At 38.4% G+C, this 23009-nt stretch overlaps 4 protein-coding genes across 9 annotated transcripts in view; 2 read left to right on the forward strand and 2 right to left on the reverse strand.

The window, feature by feature from the left end:
- The first annotated feature begins 508 nt into the window (after positions 1-508).
- On the forward strand, positions 509-7487 carry rab23 (RAB23, member RAS oncogene family). Its single transcript, XM_055030320.1, has 7 exons — positions 509-892; positions 3466-3681; positions 3834-3919; positions 4757-4913; positions 5008-5090; positions 5175-5267; positions 5350-7487. The coding sequence occupies exons 2-7, from the start codon at positions 3527-3529 to the stop codon at positions 5481-5483; spliced, it is 708 nt and encodes a 235-aa protein (XP_054886295.1). The 5' UTR covers positions 509-892; positions 3466-3526; the 3' UTR covers positions 5484-7487.
- A 74-nt stretch (positions 7488-7561) lies between these two features.
- On the reverse strand, positions 7562-10954 carry bag2 (BCL2 associated athanogene 2). The gene is made up of 3 exons (XM_055029102.1): positions 10630-10954; positions 10283-10392; positions 7562-8819 (listed from the first exon to the last, which is right to left on the reverse strand). The coding sequence occupies exons 1-3, from the start codon at positions 10749-10751 to the stop codon at positions 8416-8418; spliced, it is 636 nt and encodes a 211-aa protein (XP_054885077.1). The 5' UTR covers positions 10752-10954; the 3' UTR covers positions 7562-8415.
- Positions 10955-12257: 1303 nt separating this feature from the next.
- znf451 (zinc finger protein 451) lies at positions 12258-20682 on the reverse strand. 4 transcript variants are annotated; one of them, XM_055030105.1, is made up of 13 exons: positions 20655-20682; positions 19156-19219; positions 18735-18818; positions 18541-18654; positions 18145-18256; positions 17881-18031; positions 17666-17792; positions 17436-17595; positions 17137-17284; positions 15239-16746; positions 15095-15166; positions 14700-14777; positions 12258-12391 (listed from the first exon to the last, which is right to left on the reverse strand). In XM_055030105.1, exons 2-13 carry the CDS (start codon positions 19213-19215, stop codon positions 12351-12353), a joined length of 2655 nt encoding a protein of 884 aa, XP_054886080.1. In that variant the 5' UTR covers positions 19216-19219; positions 20655-20682; the 3' UTR covers positions 12258-12350. The 4 variants fall into 4 exon arrangements, with proteins under 4 accessions (XP_054886080.1, XP_054886077.1, XP_054886079.1 ...); XM_055030102.1 differs by lacking the exon at positions 20655-20682 and adding an exon at positions 19711-19798; XM_055030104.1 differs by lacking the exon at positions 20655-20682 and adding an exon at positions 19318-19401.
- Positions 20683-21329: 647 nt separating this feature from the next.
- Positions 21330-23009, forward strand: part of dst (dystonin) — a 110922-nt gene continuing 109242 nt past the window's right edge. For 2 of the 3 annotated variants that reach the window (XM_055030108.1, XM_055030109.1), the window contains exons 1-2: positions 21330-21771; positions 21963-21994. In XM_055030108.1, the coding sequence (XP_054886083.1) occupies positions 21585-21771; positions 21963-21994 (219 nt within the window). In that variant the 5' untranslated portion in view covers positions 21330-21584. The remainder of the gene's footprint in view (positions 21772-21962; positions 21995-23009) is intronic. The other variant, XM_055030112.1, reaches the window with a different exon arrangement.

A 23009-nucleotide genomic window follows, 5' to 3' on the forward strand; every position in this document is an offset into this window, starting at 1 on the left:
CTTGAACTATTAATTGTTTAATTTAATAGACAGAAAATGCAACAAAAGCATTTTCTATCGGTCAGTCTGTGTTAAAACTGAACATTTTAATTTGAGATATCTTGCCCACAATGAGAAAAGTACATTTTCTTCTTATGTTCTATTGCAGTTTGTTTTATTTGCCGAATAACTTCCAACGGATCACGGCAATATGAAAATCTTGAGTTATGTGACTGATTTTGCTTCTTTTGTGCTCCCCAGTGGCCAACTCTGAAAGAAGAAGGCGTCCTCGTTTTATCTTTTTACTAAGTACAGCAAGCCATGGCAATATTCCTACATTTATTATGCTTGAACAAATAAACAAGCTTGTACTATGACATATATTACTATATACTGATTCATATTGGGATATATTCTTCAAAATATTTCAAACTGTCGTGAGTTTGGAATCGCAAACGATTCCAAGGCTCCTTTGAAATTCGCACATTTCCTTCTTTCCTCTCTTGCCTTCTGCACTCTTTGGCGCCGCTGCTTAGCAACAAGCATTCGCGAGCCCCCGCTAGCTTCTCAGCACCAGCGTAGCAAGCTGGACCTTTTAGCTTACCAAAGATAGGGATGTTTTTACACACAGTTCATGGAGTGAGAATTCACCCAGCTCTAGATGCTGAATAATTTTTTATTCGCCACTATAACAGGCGACATATTTTGTTCTGTTTTCTTGTCAGACAGAAATCGTTAACGCCCAGGGAATTCTCTCCGAAAAGTGGCTAACCTAGGCAAGGTAACCTTAGCGCCGTAGTCTCTCCACTGGCTGCGAAGAGGAACAGATCGAGGACGTGGATATGTCATTGTGGGTGAGCTGGCCGGTTAGCTGACCTAATGCTGGTGGAGACGTTTTAACTGGATCTTACAGGTAGGAAATTACCCAGTTGTGTAGTTTCTCCTTTTCCATTCATCCAGACTTGACGCGGCTGCGTCAGTTAGCTTTGAGAAGCAGTTACTCGGTTTTTCTACACCTCCCTGTCAGCAACAGGTCCTGCCTTGACCACAAAAGGAGTAAGATATGGAAGAAAGAAGCAGCAACGAATTACTAACATTTAGGTTCCCACACAACATCTATTGTCATTTTTGCATAAACTGACAGAAGGAGCATAGTTTCATGTCACTGAATTGGAGAAAAAAAAAAGAGATTTTAGTGCATTGAAGGATTGTCTTTCAGTCGTGTTAAGGCCTGGAAAAGTAAAGGTGAATCTGTGAAGATGTCATTCCTCGTTGCAGAGAGGTGTATTGTCTTTCGCATGTATAATTTAAATGAAGTGTCTGCTATTTTCTGTGTATACCTTTTATGCTTGATCAGTAAACACACTTTGCTGTACACAACGATTAAAAAAAACCGTATGCACTCCCTGCTGGGGTGGCCACTTTCAACTGTTACTCGCTTGAACCTTTAGTATTCTTGCGAGTGAACTCTTCTTTATCAGATATATTGCTTGATTAGTTCACGTTTAGAGTTCACTTTAGAGTATGTTTGGAGGGGAAAAACACACTTCAATCCGTTCATCCATTGTCTGATTTGATCGATTCTGACTCATCAACTTTGATGACAATGTTGACTTGCTGCTATTTGCCACCAACTAATTAATGTCAAGATGAAGAGATTATTTACATCTCCTGTCAGTGGTCAAAACGTTATGGTTGACTGCTAAAGGTGGACATTACTTGCCACACAGTTTGTTTGAGGCATATTTCATAACTTGAAGTTATTAAAGTTTTAAATAATGCTTGTGAGTTAACCTAATGTCCAAACAATGTTACACTAAGATATGTGATGGTAAGTGTCTGGGGTAGATTGTGATAATAAAGTAATTACTGACTCCAGGAGATTAGCCTGCTTTATTTTTAACTATGTTTTGGCTGCATGTTGTGATGCATCATGCAGCTTAATTATAGCTGATGAATAATCATTTTCCCTCCTGAACCAAACTCACTGAGGCTGTTGGACGGCCTCGTCACGCAGCAGGCTGCCAGTGTCCACTGAGAGCAGCTTTGCAACAATATGTTGTTTAGCATCGCACTCTGTCACTGCACACATACTGGGGAGGACAGTGTTGCCATGTAGAGCCTGCACTTTATATCACTGAAGGAAGAATAAATATGCTGATGGCTGCTTTAGATTGATTCCCTGTAGAATTTACAACATTTATTTTAGTATTTTAAATAGGGAATTACAGGTCTAAGCTGTTTACTGAGTGCATGATTATATTGCTGAATTCATCAAATGCATGTAATAAGAGGCCATGAAAGCCACTGATTTTGGCTTTGATAAGTATAGATAATGTAGTTTTTAAATACTGCATAAATGTTAATATGTTTTTTTATTCATTTCAGAAATATTAAGATTCTTTATTGGATACTTTGTTGTATACTATTTTATATTTACGCGGGGTCACTGTTTTCTTTCCCCCTGATTATGTCAACCTGCCATTTCGGCTACAGATAATTGGAAATACTTTTCAAGAATTTAGACACAATGGAGATTTCTGATTTCCATTAATGTTTTATAAAATATATATATATATATTTATATCTTGGATAATATATTGTTTTTTCTCATAATCTACCTGGACCAGTTGTCCTCTCACCTCATGTGTCGTTTTTAAACGTGAATTATAGATTTAAATTTAAGCTCTCTTGCTGACCATCTACTGAACTTGTACCAGGATGTAACAATCCAATTACTGAGTAACCAGGCATGGACTGGTATGAGGTTTTAGTATTTTAAATAGGGAACATGGTGTTTTGGACAAAAAATACAAACATATTGAAGTACAACATTAAAAAAGCAACAAGTAATTATACTGCTGCTGAAATATTAAAATGTTGCTCATAATGGTTACTTGGACTGTCATGCATTAATCAAAAATATAGAATGAACATCTGCTAAGTCTGCATCGGATAAATAAACATATATAAGGCAGAAAAATATTTTTTGACATTTTGCTTTTATGCTATAAATCTAGTAAGTTGATAGCTGTTAATTAATCAGGCTATTTGCTCTGGCTTGCAGTCAGCTTTTTAAAGAACATGTCACTCATAGTTTGCAAACTGTAGTTTAAAAACACAGATTTTTTTGTACCTTCTCGTCCCATTTTCAGTGGTCATTGGGTGAGAGGGGGGGGTGCATCCTGAATAGGTTGCTGGTCCATCTCAAGCCAGTACAAAGACACATAGGACAAACAATCATGCACTCACACACACTAAGGACAATTTAGAGAGACCAATTAATGGAACGGTTATGTTTTTGGACTGTTGGAAGAATCCAGTGTATTAATATTAAAAACTCATTGCAGAAAGACCCTACCCCCGAGGCTACCAACTGCACTACCGCACAATTGTTTCCAGTGCGCTCTTGTCATAGAACCTGTATGTTCAAAAAAATTGAACTTGTTTTATTTTATTATGTTGTTGTCTTTTTTACACTTTCAGTTGGTGCATGTTTGCGTCATATCGTTGAATCCACTGAGTGCAACTAAGCAAAGCAGCCACCATGTTGGAAGAGGACATGGAGGTGGCCATCAAAGTGGTCGTGGTCGGCAACGGAGCCGTTGGCAAGTCCAGCATGATCCAGCGTTACTGCAAAGGCATTTTCACAAAGGACTACAAAAAGACAATCGGGGTGGACTTTCTAGAAAGACAGATTATGTAAGCATTCTTTGTCCCTGGTGTTCTTCTGTGATTTACATTTAAAGTCACATAGTGAGAGTCTGAATTCATTTAATGAATTTCTGTGAATACATATCACCCTGTTGAATTGAAAGTTACATGATGTTCCTCTTCATTGCGTTCCTCTGTAGAGTAAATGGTGAGGAGGTTCGACTGATGCTGTGGGACACTGCTGGGCAAGAAGAGTTTGACGCCATTACCAAGGCTTACTACAGAGGCAAGATCACCCTGCTGTATTACAGTTTTATGCAGAAGTTTTATTACTTCTTGAATATTTTCACAGTTTGATAAAACAACACGAAGTACCACATGACTGTAATGTGGAAAGATTGAGCTTTTCCACAGTGTTTTCAAAGAAAAACCTAACAAATGAGGCATTCATATGTATTAGAAAACTTGAATACTTTCAACGGAAGATGCTATAGCCTGCACAACTTGTTACTTCTGCAGAATCACTCTTGAGACAACAGACTTACCTGTGCAATGAGGGTTGAGTGCTGGTATAGCTGTTATTAGAATCAGATGGTGAAAAGAGAAGGAGGTGAAGAAGATAAAGGTAGAAACACTCATAGCTAGGCAAAAATGGAGAAGTTTCAGAGGTGATCAAGGGCAAACACAGGGTCACGCTGTATTTAGGTGTGTCCATTTACCCATCAGCTGTGACCAGACTCTGTACTCAATCTGCTATTTGTTCATGGTGATGTGCAGTGTTCATTTTCTGTCACACACAGCATTGTCAGTTCAAGCAGATCTCCATGTCTTTGTAGGTGTAAAGTTGTCATATTTCTCCCACTTTCAAATTATTTGAACAGAACTTTGTGTGACGTTCAAATGTTTTTAACCTGACCCTGTCAAATTAGAGTGTACATGTGCATTTTTACATTTTGCTCAGTTGTTTCAATTTTTATGGTTCTGTCCACATATGGAACCAACATATCTGAACTGCAACTTTTAGCCACATCATAGATTGTTAAAATAATAAGAAACATTGGGTGTATATTTTTGAAGGGAGTCAACAGCTTAAAAACCGATTGAGTGTGTTGCTGTGCTGCAGGTGCCCAGGCCTGTGTGCTAGTCTTCTCTACAACAGACCGCGAGTCGTACCAGGCCATCGACAACTGGAGGGAGAAGGTGGAGGCAGAGGTTGGAAACATTCCAACAGTCCTCGTGCAGAATAAAATTGATCTCCTGGAAGAAACTGTAATAAAAAAGTAAGTCCTCCATTCAGTGAAACTGAATGTGTTTACAGTTGAATGTGTAATACGTAGAAAATAACTAGAGATTTATTTTGACATTCCTTTACAGTGAAGAGGCGGAAGCTTTGGCTAAAAGACTTAAACTGAGATTTTATCGTGCATCTGTGAAAGAGGATCTGAATGTCAATGAGGGTAGGTAATGACAATGCTCCCTCCTGGTGGGATACAAATGAAGATGCACTATTAATTATATGTAATAAATTAAAATCTTTTCAGTTTTCAAGTACTTGGCTGAGAAATATCTCCAGAGACTCAAACAACAAACAGCAGAGGAAACAGAGGTGATCCACTCTACGAGCAATAAAATAGGTACACGTCTTTTTTTAAATGCTACATTTTAGTTAAATTTCATTATTTTGGTTACATTATTAATAGTTTTCTTTCTCCAAAGGTGTTTTCAATACCTCTAGTAGTAATGTAACCAACCAGAGCTCCAGCAATGGGAGAGAAGTCATCACTTTACGACCCAATAAACAGAGGACCAAGAAGAGCAAGAACCCTTTTGGAGGCTGCAGTCTGTTCTAGAAAACATTTCCTACAATTTAGCTTTTGATTTCAGCGACTTACGTTTCTGTTTAAGATGACATCAGTCATTGTTGTATTACCTGGAGGTAAGCCCACAAAGACTGGGAATGTCAATATAACACCATTTTCAGTTCTTTGTTGATTTTGCACCTTTTGTGCAGCTGTTGCTCCTCCCATTGTGATTGCCTTAAATAACGGCAACAACTGCAGTTTTCTTTTGTGTCCCTAATAAATTATATATTTGATTGTTAGTGGATTTTTCCCCTCAAAACTGTCTTCACGTATAGAAATTGTCCAGATGTGTTGAAGCAGAAGTTGCACTCAGACTCTGGAAATATTTCTTCCAGTATGTAAATTTTATTTACAGCTACTCATTGCGGTGTTTCACATGAATGCTGTGCAATATATTTGCATGTATTGTAAAAGATACACAGATTATTTTGTACCATATTTTTCTAGCAATTAACAGAATATGGTTCAAACTATTACTGTTTATCCCTGACAGATCCAGAGGTAAATTGTATTTTTGTATTAAGCACAACAGTGTTGAGTGATTACTACGTGCCAAATTTACTCTCAACGAGTCTTTGTTGAAGATCACATTTCAGTGATTTGGATGGAACCTCAATTTTTTAGAAAACTCTCCTCTGAATTAACAATTGATAATCAAGAATTACACAAAATTATTCCTTTTTTTGTAGACTTTTAGTAAATGTAACGTTTATTTAGATGATAAATTAGTGATGCTCAACTCTTTGAGTCCTATGATATAAATTACAATTAGCGACACTATATTCTCATTGCAGGGATTTACCTTTTACATCTTTATTTTTTTTTTAAATCATTGAATTTATTTAGCTGTAAATACTGAATATTGGTGACACTATAGATTCAAGAGGAAATTATTTTAATTCTAACATTACAGATATTCAGGCATAAGCTTACTTGATTAAAAGGCCACTGCTTAATGACATCTGTGGCACTAAGTCTGTAACAGAATGTAAAACCATGACTCTCAAAGTGTCACAAGCCGGCCATTAGGACAGGAGATTAAAGTGTTTATGTTCTTGTCTTTGCCTGAAAGTAAAAGAACATGAGGATATTGACCTAAGACTATGTTTATGCCTTTTTTTTTGTATCAAGCCTTTCAGTTTTTTTTTTTTCTTTTGCAAACCTGTTCATCAAGTACAAAAGATTATGCGATGATATAATCTGGTATTATAACCAGAATCAAAGCAAACATTTGCATTCTACATGCAACTACATCTGTAAGTCTTATGATAATACCAATGTATGCATGTTTTGTTTTTAGTTTTTCAATCAAATTTTCTCACGTATTTAATCCTCATCTTTATGATGAATTCTGAAAATACAAAAAGGTGCTAATTGTGTTCCACAGTCACATGGTACTGAAAGTGTCCTGAAAGATTCAAGTTTTGTTTTTTTGTTTTTCTCCACATTGGCTTCATGTGAAGTGTATGTTATTTATATATACAAAATGCATGCAAGCCTTTGTTTCACATCAGTGAATGTTCAACAATGTTTACATTAACAACTCGTAAGCATTTTAATCCCATCTCTTCCCACTTGTGTGAAACTGCCTACACAGTAAATCTGTAAAGAAAAATAACACTCCTTAAACCGTTTTTTTTTTTGTTTGTTTGTTTGTTTTTTTTGTTTTTCTGTTTGGACATTGTTTACTTTATTAGTAACATCATGACTGAATGACTTTTGTGCACTTTATCATTTAGATGAAATTAAGTCTTAAAACATTAATAATTACTATTCATATGTATTGTTACTCAGGTGGAATAATATCTCTGCTTTACTTGTATTCTGCTTTTCTCTCACATCTACCTTGGTAAACCAAATTGACACATTTAAACAAACTGACACGTACCAGTATGTTGGAGGTTAAGGTATGGCACTCAGACGTGCACCAGACGTTATTTTTGGGGAAAGTATTTGTTGGAAAATTGACAACTAAAAATGTTTTTTTTTCCACTTGTGTCTTGGTGGGTTTTTTTACCTCTTCTTCTTCACCCCATACTTTAAAATAGAATAGAAATTCAGATTACTGATGTTTTTGTAATGTTTTTATTGAGTTGTTTTCATTACAAACTGCTTTATGAAAACATCATTTAAAATGTACAGCATATGTGACTTGCTGCCTTCACACAAGGAGGAGGTAGTGCATAGCATATTCATAATCCTTCTCTATCTAAAGGTGAGGTTTAAAAATTAGAGTAAAAGATAGTCTATTGAATGATTGTCAACTGGAGTAAACCGGTTTTAGAATCATGTTTTCATAATTTATCAAGATTTGGATTCTACACATAATTTATCCAATTTTAATTCTGAAAAATTTTATTCTGACTGTAGAAATATAGTTTTCAATTCGTCTCACATTGTTGCTTTATCAAATATTTGGTAAACAGCTCCTGACTTAATGAACATGCATACAGTTAGTGTAAAAAATACTACATAGTTAACTCCATTTCTTTTGTCTTTAGGGTTTGATTCAGTGTCTTGCACATGTATTTATTCCTCCTAAACTCAATATTATGTAGTATTCCGTTTCAGAAGAACCAATAACAATGTACTTTAATGAAACCGATCAAAGTGGTGAATAATTGTGAAATGTTGTCAAATTGATACATGTTTTTTCAAATGTTTTGTATGAAATAAAATAATATGATTATGTGTTAATCTATCACAAATCTCCCAATGAAATACACTGTTGTATGAGATAATACAGTAAACAGGAGGTTCAGGGGTGTGGCTACATTTGCAAGGCACTGAATCACTGTACTTTTCCCACAAGGACTTGCTTTGCTGCAGCATGATAACTCCTGAAATTAAGTAAACACATAAAGGTTTTCATCAATTTTGTGTGAGGTTAGCGGAATTCAACACGAGTTTTAGATGCTGCTTAGGAGCCTAAGTGACCTCCATTGGTTTTTGGATCCTCGAGTTTTTGGTGATCCATGATCTTGATGTTCTTCTCAGCGTTTTCAGTGTTCCTCACCAGAGTCTCCAGCCTCGTTTTGATCTTCTTCTGGTCCTCCAGAGCGCAGCTGATCACTATGGCCTGAAACTTCTGGTCGATGGGGACAGGCGGCGCTTCAGTCACGCAGGCTGCGTGCAGAGCCAGCAGCTGCTGCCGAGCACCTTCCATGTCATTCAGTAACTTTTTCACTATTTCATCTATTATAGACGTGGCCTTCTGCAACGCCTCCTCCTGCTGGGGGTTCCTGATTGTGCCAATAGAGATCTCCACAGACAGGGTTCGGCCCATCAGACGGTTTGCCGTTAAACTCAACTCTTCTCTCTCACCTTGAAAATACGAGGAATCATTAGAAACATTGTGCATTTTAAAACCGCTAAACCAATAGTTAACTAAACATATTTTGACTTTTGTCAAATATTACTTGATACTTGGTCGTAGAGACAACAAAATCTGATATTTTCTCATTTTACAAGTGAACAATATGCACAGTTGTTTCTCAACTGGAGAAAATTGAATCAAGAATATGAAGACAGTTGTACCATCCTTCCTCATCTATGCAAGCCATTCATTGCAGTTCCTGTTCTGTCGTGACTTGGGCACTGGAGTCAAAATGGCTGGACCCCTCACAAACCAAAGACGACTTTGAACAAATCAGAATCTGTCATTCCTTGATCAAATGTACTTATACACACTTAAACCGGCTAATGTTAAATGCCTCTGCCTCTTGTGATGAGAGTCTCCAGAGTCTGGAGGAAGAATCTGAGAGGCACAGAATCCAGGCTGAGTTCCAGTGTGAAGTTTCCACTAGTATGATTTAAGGAGCCATGTCACCTCATGTTGGTTCACTGCGTTTCATCAAGTCCAAAGTCACAATGACATCTAGGGCAACATTGAGGAGCACTTCCTGCTTCTCTGTGCCGACAAGCTTAACAGACATGCTGATTTTGTTTTCCAGCAGGAGCCTGCAGAGCCTCCTTGCAAAAAGTGTCAAATCCTGCTTTAATGGCCCTGTTATCATTGTGCTTTGTTGGACACAAAACTGCCCTGACCTAAATCCCAAAGAGAACTGTCAAGAGGAAGAAGAGGAACACCAGCCCTGAAAGATGCAGTTGAGATGAAGGACTCTATTGAAGCAAACTGGGCCTTCAGAGGGTCACTTGTCACACCTCATTAATACAACAAGTCATATATAATGCAGCCTGTTAAAGCATTGAGGGCAGATACTGTGCAGCACATGGACATTTCTATATTCTGAATCTTGATTGTGTGATATTCTATATTTCTGAGGAATAGAGTTTTGCGATTCATTAAATGTAAGCCACCCTCCCAGACCCCACTAGGGACAAAATGGATGGATGGTGGATGGATGGATAATTGTAAGCCATAATCATCAGAATTAACAGACACGTTTAAAAATATATCACTGTCATTTATGAGTTCGTCTTTCATTCATTGAAATCTCTACACTACTTGCTGAGATTCGAATTGAGATGCAGTTGTATCTTTAAATGGTGACGAAATGATCTGGATGTAAAACAGTCGAGGCTTAGTATAAAGTCACTGTGGGTGGAGGACTAGTTGCTTCGTGTTCATCTATAGCTTGCTCATCGTCACGATCACCCGGGCGTGAATGACCTCACTGGATCACAACGTCACACAAAGCAACTGAAAAACACCAGATTTCAAAGCGCAAGCCCAGCTCCCCTCTCGGATATTTATGTTGTGCGGCATTAGAGCTGCGGATGACTTTTTTTGCCCTTATGTAAGTTGCAAGAATTAGCAGCCTCACCCGGACAGATGTTTCGCATTTCCTGGCTGTTCTGCACGGACTGAATCATTTCCAGGATGCTCTCCCTTTCCTGCTCCATGGCTGATGCGGCGTCGCGTAAAGCCTCCACCCTGATAAAAGGCACAAACAAGCGCACTGTTGCCATTGTCAAGCAAATTAAAACACAGCAACTTACAGTGAAAGAGCTCTAGACTAGACATGGTTCAGACGTTATTCTCTTATATTTGGAATCGTGATTATAAAGTGAAACAGTAAATATTTAGGTGGTCAGACATTACAGTACACAAACGGAACATCGGACAGAGCTGACGTAGCGCACATGGTCTGGCCTGTTTACTCCACTGTACCTCATTTCCAGCTGATCCAAACTTTCCAGGAGTCGCCCGGAGCGATCTGCCATAGACAGCGTCCTGCTGAATTTGCTGCAGGCAGATTCGTTCATTTTTGCGTGTATTTTTGCCTGTGCCATGGTAATACTGCTTGTCCGCTGTGCTCTATGAAAATCTTCCGTCCGGGAGCGCTACTGTGATATGAGTGCAGCACTCGCTGTTCTCCAGCTAATCGTTATTCTTCGGACTGAAGCGGCGCCTCGGGGGAACATTTCCAAACATGGGCTGCGACTTCCTTCACTCGCTTGTAGAAGCTTCCCGAGGAGACCAGAGCTGCGGTTCCTAAATGTGTGGGTCGTGGACCTCTGGGGGGGCCAAGGGAACAGTCACCTGGTCCACAGATACAGTCTGCTTTAGGATATAGTTTCTTTATATTTGTTTTGTAAAGGGAGCCGTTGTGCTTGGATGTTATGAAACTGAGTGAGGAACAAAGTCTTCAACTTTTATTGTAAACTTTTAAATGGCAGTAGTAAAATATTTTGATAATTCTTCATAGAATCCTAAAGTATCTTTTAGCTTTGCAAAAGGCAAGGCAATTTTATTTGTCCATCAAAAAGGTTTTACATGATTAGGAGGAAAATGAATCAACCCATTGTTGTGAGAAACTAAGAGAAAACAGTGACAGCCTACACATACTGATATTCAGATATTAATCAGACTTTTTTAAATGACTGCCTTTTTAGCCTTGATAAAGGAACACATAATTCAGCAAAGATAGTTTATCTAAAACCTTTCCCTATATTGTCTTAAATTCATTATATGCAACAAACCCAGATTACTTATTTTTTTTTACGCATAGAAATCAGAGAAGTTTGGCATGAAGCCAACCTAAATTTATTACAGGTTGCCTGGCTCCAGACAGACAGTCATGTTTTTGTAGGTCTGTAATAAAGAACCAAATTAAGTTTGTGCTTTTGTCAACTAAAAGTCTGATAAAACATTAGTGACTGTAACATAAAAAAATTGGAATAAAATGGGTGTAAATGCCTTTGCAAGCTTTAGTTTCATCATTTAAAAACAACTCAAACTTTGATGTTGTGCAGCTGTCACCTGCCTAATTCTACATGCAAAGATCCAGTGTCAAATAACATGTGCATACACACACAGGCTGCACCTCCTGAACTATTAGTTTTTTCCTTATGTGTGATTGAACATTAATTTGTCTAAGTGTATAGAGACAAATTCAAATTGTAAAAATATATTATTCTATGGTAGTTAAATTTGTGCCCCAATTGTATTACCATACTTTCCTTTTCACATGAACCAATAATCTCAATTGTACTTATGTCTTATTAAAAAAAAACAAAAAACAAACTTGGATACGTTTTCTCGTCTTTAAGGAAACCTAAAACAGATGTAGAAATAGTCAAGAATGTGGTCACCAGGCCAACTGTGGAATCTTGCAGTGTCACCAATGCCAACTATAGCACATGTGTCAACACACCAAAGTGTCAACACAACCAGAGAAAGCTGGTTGCTTTCTCTTGGCAGAAAGCAACCAGCTTCCACTAAAACCCCACAACATGCAATCAGCCCATTTGCAGAAAGGGCAGCATGACTTGTGTTGCCAAACAGAAGAAAGATGATGACAAGATACATTTATTTATTAAATCAGACAGCAATTTAAGTAGAAAATTGAAATTTTCAACAGCAGATGATTTCAGTGAAGTTCCCATTTCTTAGAATTCCAGAAGACTTCGTTGTAGAGCTTCCTCCAAATCTGTACAAAAAGAATTAAAGACAAGATGAGCATTTACAGAGAAAAAGAAAATCACCTTATTCTTTTTTTTAACTTTGCACATTTGATTACTTTTGAGTGTAATCTTAGTATGAGCATCAAATCGAATGGCATTGGTTTTAATGGAGACATACTTAGAGGAGACATACTTAGACCAATTAGTTCTGAAAAAGCTCCATTTCTGATAAAGTGCAATGCAACACCAAAAGCTAGAACTGATGTTTTGTGGAATGAACACCTCCAATCTTCAGACTTTACAGTGACATAATATTTGATTTGTGTTCAGCTAGCAAGAAGAAAAAAAAAATGCTTCCTCGTTACTGAAAGCAAGCTTATTGGATACTTTTTGTGTCACTTGAAAATGCAGAAAGAATGAAGCAGCAGGATTTATAAAGTTAAATTAGTATAACCAAAGCAGGGCTGTGCCAATGGTCAGAATACTGAGAGGCTACCAATTAAGCTGAGAATTACATCAACATGGAAAATATAAGACATGTAAATAACGCAGTAAACATTAAGAATTTTGAAAATAAATGTCTATGCATTATTTAAATATTATAGTAAAAGATGATTTAAGCATAAAAAGAGAAAGTCTTGAGGTGTTTTATAGGTTTATATTATTTTAACAATGGTTCCATCCAAATAACACAAACTTAAAAATGTCAACATCATCATTTTACATCACACCATGTTAAAGTTAAACTCATTTACTCTAACAATGGACAGACAAAGCAACATGTATCCAGAATAATATTCTTCATCAAAATTTTAAACATTTTAAAAGACAAAAGAACAGATACAACATGCTTATGGGCAGCTTCTGCAAATTACATAACAGGAAGAACTACTTGACAAACAGCCAGGAATAAAAATCAGTCTGGTTTTCTGTAATGGCTGTTGAAAGAGCTTTCAGTTAAATCCATACTAGAGCAGTGAGGACTGACTTTCCCCAAAGAATCAAATAGGTTCTTTATGGGATTCAGGTCAGTGGAAAAGCCCCGACTAGTCTTGATTTTTTTTTTTTTTCCCCCCCTCAGGAACAAGCATACTGCCAAATAGTGGAGTCCACTGTCTCAATAACACAGATTTCCACAAACTCAACTAGTGGATGTAAAAAGTGACCCTAGTTTAGTTAAAAAGTTGCTGTGGGTGTATTTTTGGTCACAATGAGGTCACAAGTGTTTTAATAAAAATAATTGTCACAAATTAAAGCAGCTTCTCAAGCAGCAGAAAATATTTGTGTTAAGCTGTCATAAGCATATTTAATTAAGCCTTTTGTTTTTCAATTCAAGCATAACACCTCTAGCATTGTCCTAGACGACTGTTCTCATTTAAAGACACAGTCATAAGTCTTAATGAAAATTTCAGAGTAAAGTTAATGACATCTTTACTTTTCAAACTCTTACCTGGTATCTGCAGAAGGTCGCTGACTCATTGATACTGAGCAGGGTTCTGCTGGAAGACTCTTCCTTTTAAGAGAGAGTCGTTCCTTTTCACTATCATATGTATGATTAGGAGAGATTAGAAGTGAATGATTTTTAATCTCCGTTGTGTGGAGTCATTGACTCCTGTTCTTCAGGAGTCATTGACTCCACACAACTGGCAGTGTGGCTTAGATAGGGAACATTTCACCAAAAGCCATTAATAAACTTTACTTGTCTATACTGTTATTCTAGGATTCAATTGGAATATGACTGCATATGAATTGAATTGACCAAACGTGCTGAGATGATTTTCGTCAAGCAATTCTTCTGAAACAAAAAAGGTAATTGTTTAATTTTAGGTGGATTTGGATGCTTAGGAAAACATAAACCTCAAATGAAATGTTTCCGTTTTCCTGGATTTGGACATTTAAATCAATTAACTCCCAGCTGTTTCTTCTGACTGTAAAAAATGGAACTCTCCATAGGAACACATCTGTGTTTAGGCTTTGTTTTATTGGGTGGTAGCACACCAGATTGTGCAACAAGTTCTGGACAAACCATGTTGGTAACAATCTGGTACTTCTGATGTAGGTAACCGTGAATAATACACCGAAGACAAATGCCTTTACAAAAAAAATACTCTTCAGGTAATTGCAGCAGAAAAGTTCACCATCAATAACAGAAATAAAGTGAGTTATAGTATACACATCCAGGAACTGAAAGAAAAACGGTTTCTTGCTGTTATTTAAAGCTATTATAACAGATCCTTCTAAATAGGAAAATACTCAGCACATTTCCTATTAGAAAATAGGAAATGTTAGTCATAAGACAAACAAGTTTAGTCCCAGTTTCGTATGAATACATACCAGCGGACTCTCTTGCAGCCTCTCTTGCTTCTTCAGCACTCAAAGACAACACACGGCACATTTCTTCATCTATTTGCTCTGGAATAAAACCAGAAAAAAAATGCAACTGATTGATTCTAAAAGTTTTAACCAAATACGAGGAATCTGATACATACAGAGAAACTCAAATGAAGAGTTATTTTCACTTCCTGGATATCAAAAGGGCATAACATAGATCATTAAGTTTGCTGACAAATTGATCTGTAATTTCAACTGGCATTTTGCACCATCCAAACAAAATCAGAAGGGTCCAGCTGAGGAAAATGAAAACAGACTTTACATATATTTGACACATATTTTTGGTAGTAGAAATCTTTTTTTCTTACAGTAAGTGTAATGACTAGTAGCTTGTTTACCTTCATGCCCTTCTGGTTCATCACTGACTTTATTGGTGCTTAGAATCTTCACCAATGTTTCATCTTCAATCTCTGTTTAAAGCACAAACCAAGATTGAAATGCGATACAAAAAATGTGAACAAACAAGAAACTAACTGATTTACCGTCACTTCCTGAATTGAGCTCCACAGCATTGATTATTTTTACCGTTTTGGGGTCTGGCTTTGAATCCCTCATGCACTCCTGGGAGCTAAGGCATGGTTCCAGTGTACAGTGCGTAGAATGATAATGTTTATGAAACTTCGGCACACTGCTGAAGCTCTCCTGGCACTCTTGGCACACTATGTCAAAGGTTTTGTCCAAGTTCAGGGCCGCATGTTTTGTGTGGATATGATTCTTCATCTGTGCATAAGAGGGAACAGACACGCAGCAGGGTGCGCACATATACAGACATCGTCCTTCTGCAGCGAGATTTCTCATGCACTGGGTGTAAGTGGCTTTCTTTTCCTCTATGAACTCTTCTCCATTCATACAAGGACATGCATTCTGACTGGTTTCCTTAGCAGCAGGAGGCTGAACAACTTCAGGCTCATCCATGCAGTAGTAGTCCTTACTGTGAAGATTCCTGTAGTGATCCATGAACTCATCCTCAGTGTCAAACTGCATGCTGTCGCACAGGCCACAGAAGTGGGAACTCTTTATCTGCCCGTCGTGCTCATTCATGCAGTGACGCCGCACGGTGGATTCTTTGAAGAACTTCTGCGGACAGTGTCCACAAATGAATTTCTGGAAGCTGTGACTGCTCAAATCGCTGCAGTGTTTGAGAACAGCCGCTTCTGAGTCAAAGACGTCTTCGCACATCCTGCACATCCAAGTATGTCCCGCTGTCGAAGAAGGCGTCTCCACTGCGTCCTGCCGCAATTTGGAAGCAGGGGGCGAGGGCAATGAGCTTTCGATGCTAGTGGAAGGTTTGGCATCAAGGTCTGAGATGAGGTCGTAGGGAACCGCTTTCTCTGTGAGGTAGGTGTGTCCGCTGTGGACTTCGGACACATGCAGCAAGATATCTTCGAGTCGGGGCATTTCCACGTTGCACTTGTGGCAGAAGAACAGGAAGTTGGAGAGGTGCGCTCCCCCGTGGAAACGGCTCATATGTAGGCGGGCGATTGAAGACTCCCCCATGTGTTTGCCACAAACGCCACACTGGTGGAAAATCTGGTTTATAGCCAGGAGATGCTTACTAGCGTTGCCCTCCTCAGAAAACAGCAGGCCACATTCGCAAAACCAAGCAGTCACCAAGGTCCTGCTGCTGCTGTCGTTCAAGCCTGGGCTCAGTCTTTGTCGTTTGGCTGGAAATCCATGTCGGTCACTCCATTCATCGTTTCTTTTTTGAAACTCAACCTCAAGGCCAGACGATATTCTTTTCTGATGTTTTTCTGCATTTCTTAGACTTTGTTGCATTTCAACAAAGCGACTGTACTGAAGGAGTGCTTTCGCCATGGTTTGATTGACCTCGACTTCATGTAGCTTCGACTCTTTATGTCTTTCGATTTCAGCCTGGTTGAGAAAGATTTTAGAGCAGGGAATGCACTGGCCTCGGACTTGGAGCTGTTTCATAATGTCCACTATGGTTTTGTCAGACTTGGCCACAGCGCAGCCTTGCCTGCAGTGCGCACTAGAAGAGAAACATGAAGAGTACCAGATAAATAGACAAATAACAGCTATTGAAAACAGTGCCTTGCAAAGACAACCACACTACTTCAATTTTTTCCTCAGTTGATGCAGTATAGCCACAAACTATGTTGTATTTTATTGGGAATTACTTGAAAGACCAAAGATCATCAACATTCAAAATGTACGGAGCCATTTTTGCCTACATCTCTCCTAAGTAACATTTGTTGGAAGCCACAAAATCAACATGAGCTATTGAAAAGAGAGAGCTTGTTGAGTCTATAAATGCTAACTTTGGTTAATAGTTTGATTAAAGAACAAAATTCAAGGTTCTTTAAATTCCTTGTGCAATGAATTACATATGTAGAATTAATAAAGACATGAAAAAACCTACTTGAAGTGAGCTTGAGCAGTCTGATGGGAGATCAGCACTTGGTGACATAAGGAGCAGCGGACCTTGAATGCTACATCCTTACACAAACGAATGAGACAATCCTTTGCATGATGTGGGACCGGAACTGGCTGCGCTGCTCCTTTTCTTTCTTTAAAAAGAAAGTGAAAGAAGTTAAACACAAACTTGATCATTCAATTGGTTTTAAATTTAAAGAAAGTATGTATACAAATTCCAGCGCAAATTTATCAATAAGAATATGTGCTGCCACATCAGTCATTACTTAAATCAATAAACCTTACCGGTGATAACAAGAGACTCAGCGAAGTGGTTTTTGTCTGACATGTGCTGAAGACACTCGTCTCGTATGTTAAAGAGGAGGAAGCAGGCGGGACAGGCAAAGCAAACGATCCGCTGATAAGTTTGATCCAAGCTGTGACTGTCAGTGCTGGACGAGGAAATCTAATAATGAAAAGCAAATCGGTTTTAAATTTATCAACTGAATATCTACATTTCACTGAAACTCACCAACCTTGGATTCAATGTGTTTTTTACATTCTTCCTTGGTCTTAAAGCACAAACAGCAGACAACGCAGGCAAAGAGCTCAGATGGACTTCCTCTGAGGTGAATTGTTGGGTCACACGGAGAGTGATCAAACCTGCAAAACATTTTCACAAAATGACCCCTTTATGTACATGGAAAAAACTACACAAATAATCCTGCAGTGAACAGAGAGTCGACATTACCGCTTCAAGTGGCCATCAAGGAGGGATATGTTCTCGTAAACACGACCACAGTTAATTACTGGGCAAGTGTGACCAGTTGAACTGCTTCTAGGGAAAGCGGCATGAGTGCGTCTTCTTCCTGAACCGGCACTGATCACTCCAGGCTTAGGGCCTAAATAGACACAAAAAATAATGATTATTTATATTTAATAACGCACAGAGATCAAAAGAGCAAAGCTATTTATATTCCAAAATATTCCAGATTTGTATGGAATATAGATTTACCTGGCATCTTTAACCACATGTCCACACAGCGCTTTGCTTCCATGCTTACACCATTTGCTGAAGAACCAGCCAACTCTTGCTTCCCATGAGCTTTTTGTAAGATTTGTTTTTCCTAAAGAAAAAAGGGACAGTAACAAAGGTATGACAATAATCACAAAGTTGTGAAAACCAAGAAAGAAAACATAATGCCAGTGTTTTAAATGATAAGTAGTGATTGAATACATGCGGCATTGCTTATTTATAGTTGATCAATTGTTTATTCTGGGCTTTGGCCACTGGAGGGCACTTTCTTTGTCGTATCCAATACAAATTTTCTGTTTAAAATGCAGTATAGAGTATGATCATTTCCATCCACGTGCATTAGAAAGGCAGAAACTTTGTTCTTTCAGGTCTTACCTTGAATGCTTTACATTTATCCGCTCTCTCTTTTTTCTCCTGTGCCACCTTATGTGCCAGTCTGTCAAGTGTAGATGTTACATGAGCTTTGTGTCTGTTGATTTTGTCTTCAAACTAGGAATTTAAAGAAAGATACCACACATTTCAAAGTTTGTATTATCACTTATAAACAAATTACCCATTTTGTCACCTACCTTGCCAGGCAGTGACGAGCATCCTTCATCCTCACTGTCACTCAGCAGGTCAATGCATTCCAGTACTGGTCTAAAATGGCCCTCCTGAAGGAAGAACATAGCTTATCATCACAGAAAATCACAACTACACTAAAGATCTATGCTGGAACTTTTTGTGCTTTGTTACATTTAATGCAAATAATTTGACTAACTCAAATCAAAATAAAGATTAATCCATGAGATTTATTAAATAAAATCCTACAATCACAAATGAAAGAATGTAGAACTGACGTGATTTTCTGATAAAAGTGCAATGGCTTAACAAGGCTTTCAATTAATGCTAAATGACAGACAAAGGACAACGACAATAAATTTCTTTTGTCGTCATTTCAAACTGCAGCTCTCTGAAAGCTGATAAAAACGTAACGTAAACGTGACCCACCGATACAAACTCCACTTCTTCCAGCTCGTCGTCATCGTCCAATGGGGTCGGTGAAGACATTTAGCTTGAAACAACAACAACAATAAAGTTCACTGGCAGAATTAGAGCATAATTCAATCTATGCTCACCATTTAAAATCAGTGTTGTTGAAATATAACCTACACAGCCAACAGGGGCAGACATGAGCTCGCGCCTCAAAATGCCATGTTCAAGTACTTGCATGAATCCAATGCAAAATGCTCGACTTTGCATTTATTCGATCAAATCCGTATATTAAATACATTTTGCATTTTCCTGTGGGTGGACTACCACGACATGTTAACTGTACAAATGCTTACCACTTGCTTAGCGACTTTAAAGGTTGGACAATCTTGAACTAATGTCCTAAACGGTGGGGCATTTGTAAGCCTCACTAGCTTTACAAGTAAGCTAGTAAGGCTAGCTACTTGAGAAGTGCAACCATAGCAATGTCTTAATTTCGCTAAACTACTCCACAATCATAAAAGCGTGACTTTTTTTCCCCAACATACAAATCAAACTGAGTAGCTCGTTTACCAAATTTCTCCTACTGGCTTCTCCGTATGCAGGGTGACGACTAGCTCCTGCAAGACTCCAAATCAACGTGAACGCATCTAATCCAGACTGCTACGTCATGACAAGCCTGTGCGCTTCTTTCTCATAACGGTGTGTACCGGACAGGCGGAGTCTATATTTTTCTGTCACTACGTTCAAGTAGCCACCATGATATGTTGCCAGCAGTTAAATCGTATATATTTATTTATATTTTAACAGTCTTATAAAAATTTAGTTAATCCCCTCTGAGTTGTTTAATTAGAGGGGATTACAGCAGTTAACTGAACACTCGTCTTTTGCTATCTGTAGGCTATAGCTAAGTACTTTGTTTTTGGTGAATTCCAAAACCGTAAAAGTTGAATTAACAATTTTTTGAAATTTCTTACGTGAATGTGCAACTAACGTCAGTATCACGACAAACTACGCAGTCACACCCAATTTAAAACCTTCAGATCAGAACTGATATTTGCTCGTTTTTAGTTCCCATTTTATTAGCTTATTTAATTGAGCCAAATTTCTTAAGTTGTACTGTGGCTGTAGGAGCCATTGTTGTCACCACCAGAGGGCGTATTGTTTTGTTTTCTGAGTGTCTGAGGGGGATGGGTTATTTAAGGTCAATTGTAATGGTGTTCAGGTGTTGGCCATTGGGAAGAGGACACAGTTAGGGACTGTGTTTGGTTTGAGGGTTAGAAAACGAACTTATATGTATGTAAATGGCAATTATAATAAAAGACTTTCATGCAAAAGAAGATCGGCATTCTGAAACTTAATCTGAACGCACGTAAAAACGAACTACCCCCAGAGGCAACCACCAGTAGCTCTAAAATAGAGGCTTTTGGACGCTACAGTGGCTGTGTTTGCAATTTTATTTGTTTTTATCTAAACTGGTCTCTCTTGTAAGAGATGAGCTCAATGATGCCACTCACAATATGATGGAGGCGTTGACGCATGACCTTGAAGCTCTTCTCTTCTGGATATGCTGTCAAACGTCAGAACAACTTCCCACATGTTTGGGCTCGTTTCCTAAGAGACGTGGGACATTGTGGCCAGCTTCCGTGCTATTTATGTCTGAGTCCCAGCCTCACCATCACAATTCACTTTGATGAGGCTACAATCAAAGTCAAATACGCACATTTTTTTTCGGTAGCCTGAAGCAATCAGAGGTCTTCCATACTTTACTTTTGTGATTATACCTCTGCTCCTCAGTTTATTGGATTCCTGTTTGACTCTCATTTTACAGCAGAAACATTACATCATTCAAAGTTTATAATCAGAAAAGATTTCTGTGTTGATTACCTTCCCGCATTCTGAAAATGCTAGAATACAGTCCCATTTTATGTAGGTATATTATTTACCAGGTAGGTATTTTTAGGACATCAAGATCTGTATCACACTGGAAAGCTACAGACTATTACTAATACCAATACCGTCAGAAAAGCAGTCATCATTTTTGCATCTGAACTGGGCTGACACAACGTGACTGACACAGATATCCGTCCGACCGTCCAATAGGACAGTGTGAAATATTGCAGCGTTATCCTGGTGGGCAGGCTGCTCTGCAGCAGACGCAGCGCTGCCTGGGATGAATCTGCTGACTCTCCCTGCCCCTTGTGGAAATGAAATAAATAATAAAAGGTGCGCCTCTCTGCTGAGTCATGCGTTGTACCTCACAAAAAATTACATCTCTAGCCTGGACTGTCCACTCTGGCCCTGTGCGCTCTCCGCGTTTGGCAGTGGGATGCGCCACGTATGCCAACGAACGTCTTTCGCCGCATCCCGAGCTCTGAGTGGTGAAAAGGCGCACGGGAGAGGAGGCAACTGTCTGGAGCAGAAGGAGCTGTCCTATATTTCGCCTTATGATGATCGCTGCGGCGTTTTTGGTCCTGCTCAGGCCATACAGTATTCAGTGTGTTCTGTTGCTTTTGCTGCTTTTGCTCGGGACTATTGCGACGATTTTATTTTTCTGCTGCTGGCATCGCAGGCTCCGAAATGGGAAGCATCCTATGAAATCTGTGCTATCCGGTGGACGCTCCAGGAGTCGCGGTGAGTACAGCGCAGGCCAGCCGCATCTCATCCTCCCTAACTGCTTAGTCCACATTATTGTGCATGCTGTTTCCTGCGTTCTTGCGTTGGTAATGAATACACATCATAAATCTGAGAACTATTGTGCAGTTTCACTCTTTTAAAGAATGTTTGATCAAAGTCTAATGTAATATCTGTTATCTGTTCTGTAGTTGGTCTCCGAACGCATCATTTTCGATCGGAGGTAGGATAACCTTTCACATTGTTTTGTCATTACTACACAGACTAAAGTTTGGTCCAGTAGGCCACTTCTGAAATACACGAGCTTCACAAAGTTTGGCTCTTTGAACTTTTGCCCAGGACTGCATGCCTATTTCAGGCACTGTAGATGTGCGCAATGCGCAACCATTATCAATAAATAATGTTGGCGAAGAGGTTTTGCAGTTTGAATGAATTAAGACTTTGCATGTGCTCTTGTAATTGTCAAACACGAGGTGTAATTGAACCAACAGAAAGCCTTGTAATTCAGGCCAAATAAAAACCAAAACCACAACATATTAATCTAGGTGATGTGTTTGTTTTTCTTGCTTGCTTTTCAATCCAAACAAATCATGAAAATGGTCAATATCAAGTGTGCAAAGCTGCCTTAGCCTTATACAAGGGTTGTTGTGTTTTGCTGAAATTCTCTGACATATGAAAGACATCGTTTGAGTGCCTCTGTAAAGTAATATATTTCTGTAATGATAGTACAAACTGATATTTTCCATCCTTTTTAAATAAAAAAAATACAAAAACAAGAGCTACTTTAACATAGTAGGTCATGTCACTGAACCCCTGGGGTTCTGTTCTCATAGAGTATCATATTCAAGGACATCAAGGCTGTTGTGGACCATCAGTTAAACCATATCCTTTTGTCTTCTAATAAACCTTCTAGAGTGAGAAAAACAAAAGTAGGTGCAAAAAGCTTTATTTTTTTTTATTTAAAGCTTCATTATTTACGAAACAAAAACATGTACTTAATTTTGTTTCAACATAAGTTCTAAGATTTACACAGTTCTCCCTTTTGAAATTCCACATGCCTGTAAGAAAAAATTTAATGAATGATTAATTTTTTTCAAACACATGTAATAACATTTGTGTCCTGTACAACCCAATTGTGGACAAGACATGGAAGTCAAGTGAATATCCTTCATTAGTGTGTTAAAACAACCTTCGATGCAATTTCTGCATTGAGACATTTTTGTTAGAAATCTGTAAGC

The sequence above is a fragment of the Poeciliopsis prolifica genome, unplaced genomic scaffold (assembly GCF_027474105.1).
Source record: "Poeciliopsis prolifica strain line A6 unplaced genomic scaffold, Auburn_PproV2 SCAFFOLD005, whole genome shotgun sequence".
NCBI lineage: Eukaryota > Metazoa > Chordata > Actinopteri > Cyprinodontiformes > Poeciliidae > Poeciliopsis > Poeciliopsis prolifica.

What these genes read in the sequence shown, in the direction of transcription:
- znf451 (XM_055030105.1), bottom strand. Translation starts at nt 19,215, where the DNA reads ATGTCTTCACCGACCCCATTGGACGATGACGACGAGCTGGAAGAAGTG. An exon ending in ATAAATGTAAAGCATTCAAG is followed by an intron (nt 18,257 to 18,540) that starts GTAAGACCTGAA and finishes TTTTTTCTTTAG; the next exon opens with GAAAAACAAATCTTACAAAA. An exon ending in AAAAACACATTGAATCCAAG is followed by an intron (nt 17,596 to 17,665) that starts GTTGGTGAGTTT and finishes TTTCATTATTAG; the next exon opens with ATTTCCTCGTCCAGCACTGA.
- bag2 (XM_055029102.1), bottom strand. Translation starts at nt 10,751, where the DNA reads ATGGCACAGGCAAAAATACACGCAAAAATGAACGAATCTGCCTGCAGC. An exon ending in TTGGATCAGCTGGAAATGAG is followed by an intron (nt 10,393 to 10,629) that starts GTACAGTGGAGT and finishes GCCTTTTATCAG; the next exon opens with GGTGGAGGCTTTACGCGACG. An exon ending in AATGCGAAACATCTGTCCGG is followed by an intron (nt 8,820 to 10,282) that starts GTGAGGCTGCTA and finishes CGTATTTTCAAG; the next exon opens with GTGAGAGAGAAGAGTTGAGT.
- rab23 (XM_055030320.1), top strand. Translation starts at nt 3,527, where the DNA reads ATGTTGGAAGAGGACATGGAGGTGGCCATCAAAGTGGTCGTGGTCGGC. An exon ending in TTTCTAGAAAGACAGATTAT is followed by an intron (nt 3,682 to 3,833) that starts GTAAGCATTCTT and finishes GTTCCTCTGTAG; the next exon opens with AGTAAATGGTGAGGAGGTTC. An exon ending in TACCAAGGCTTACTACAGAG is followed by an intron (nt 3,920 to 4,756) that starts GCAAGATCACCC and finishes GCTGTGCTGCAG; the next exon opens with GTGCCCAGGCCTGTGTGCTA.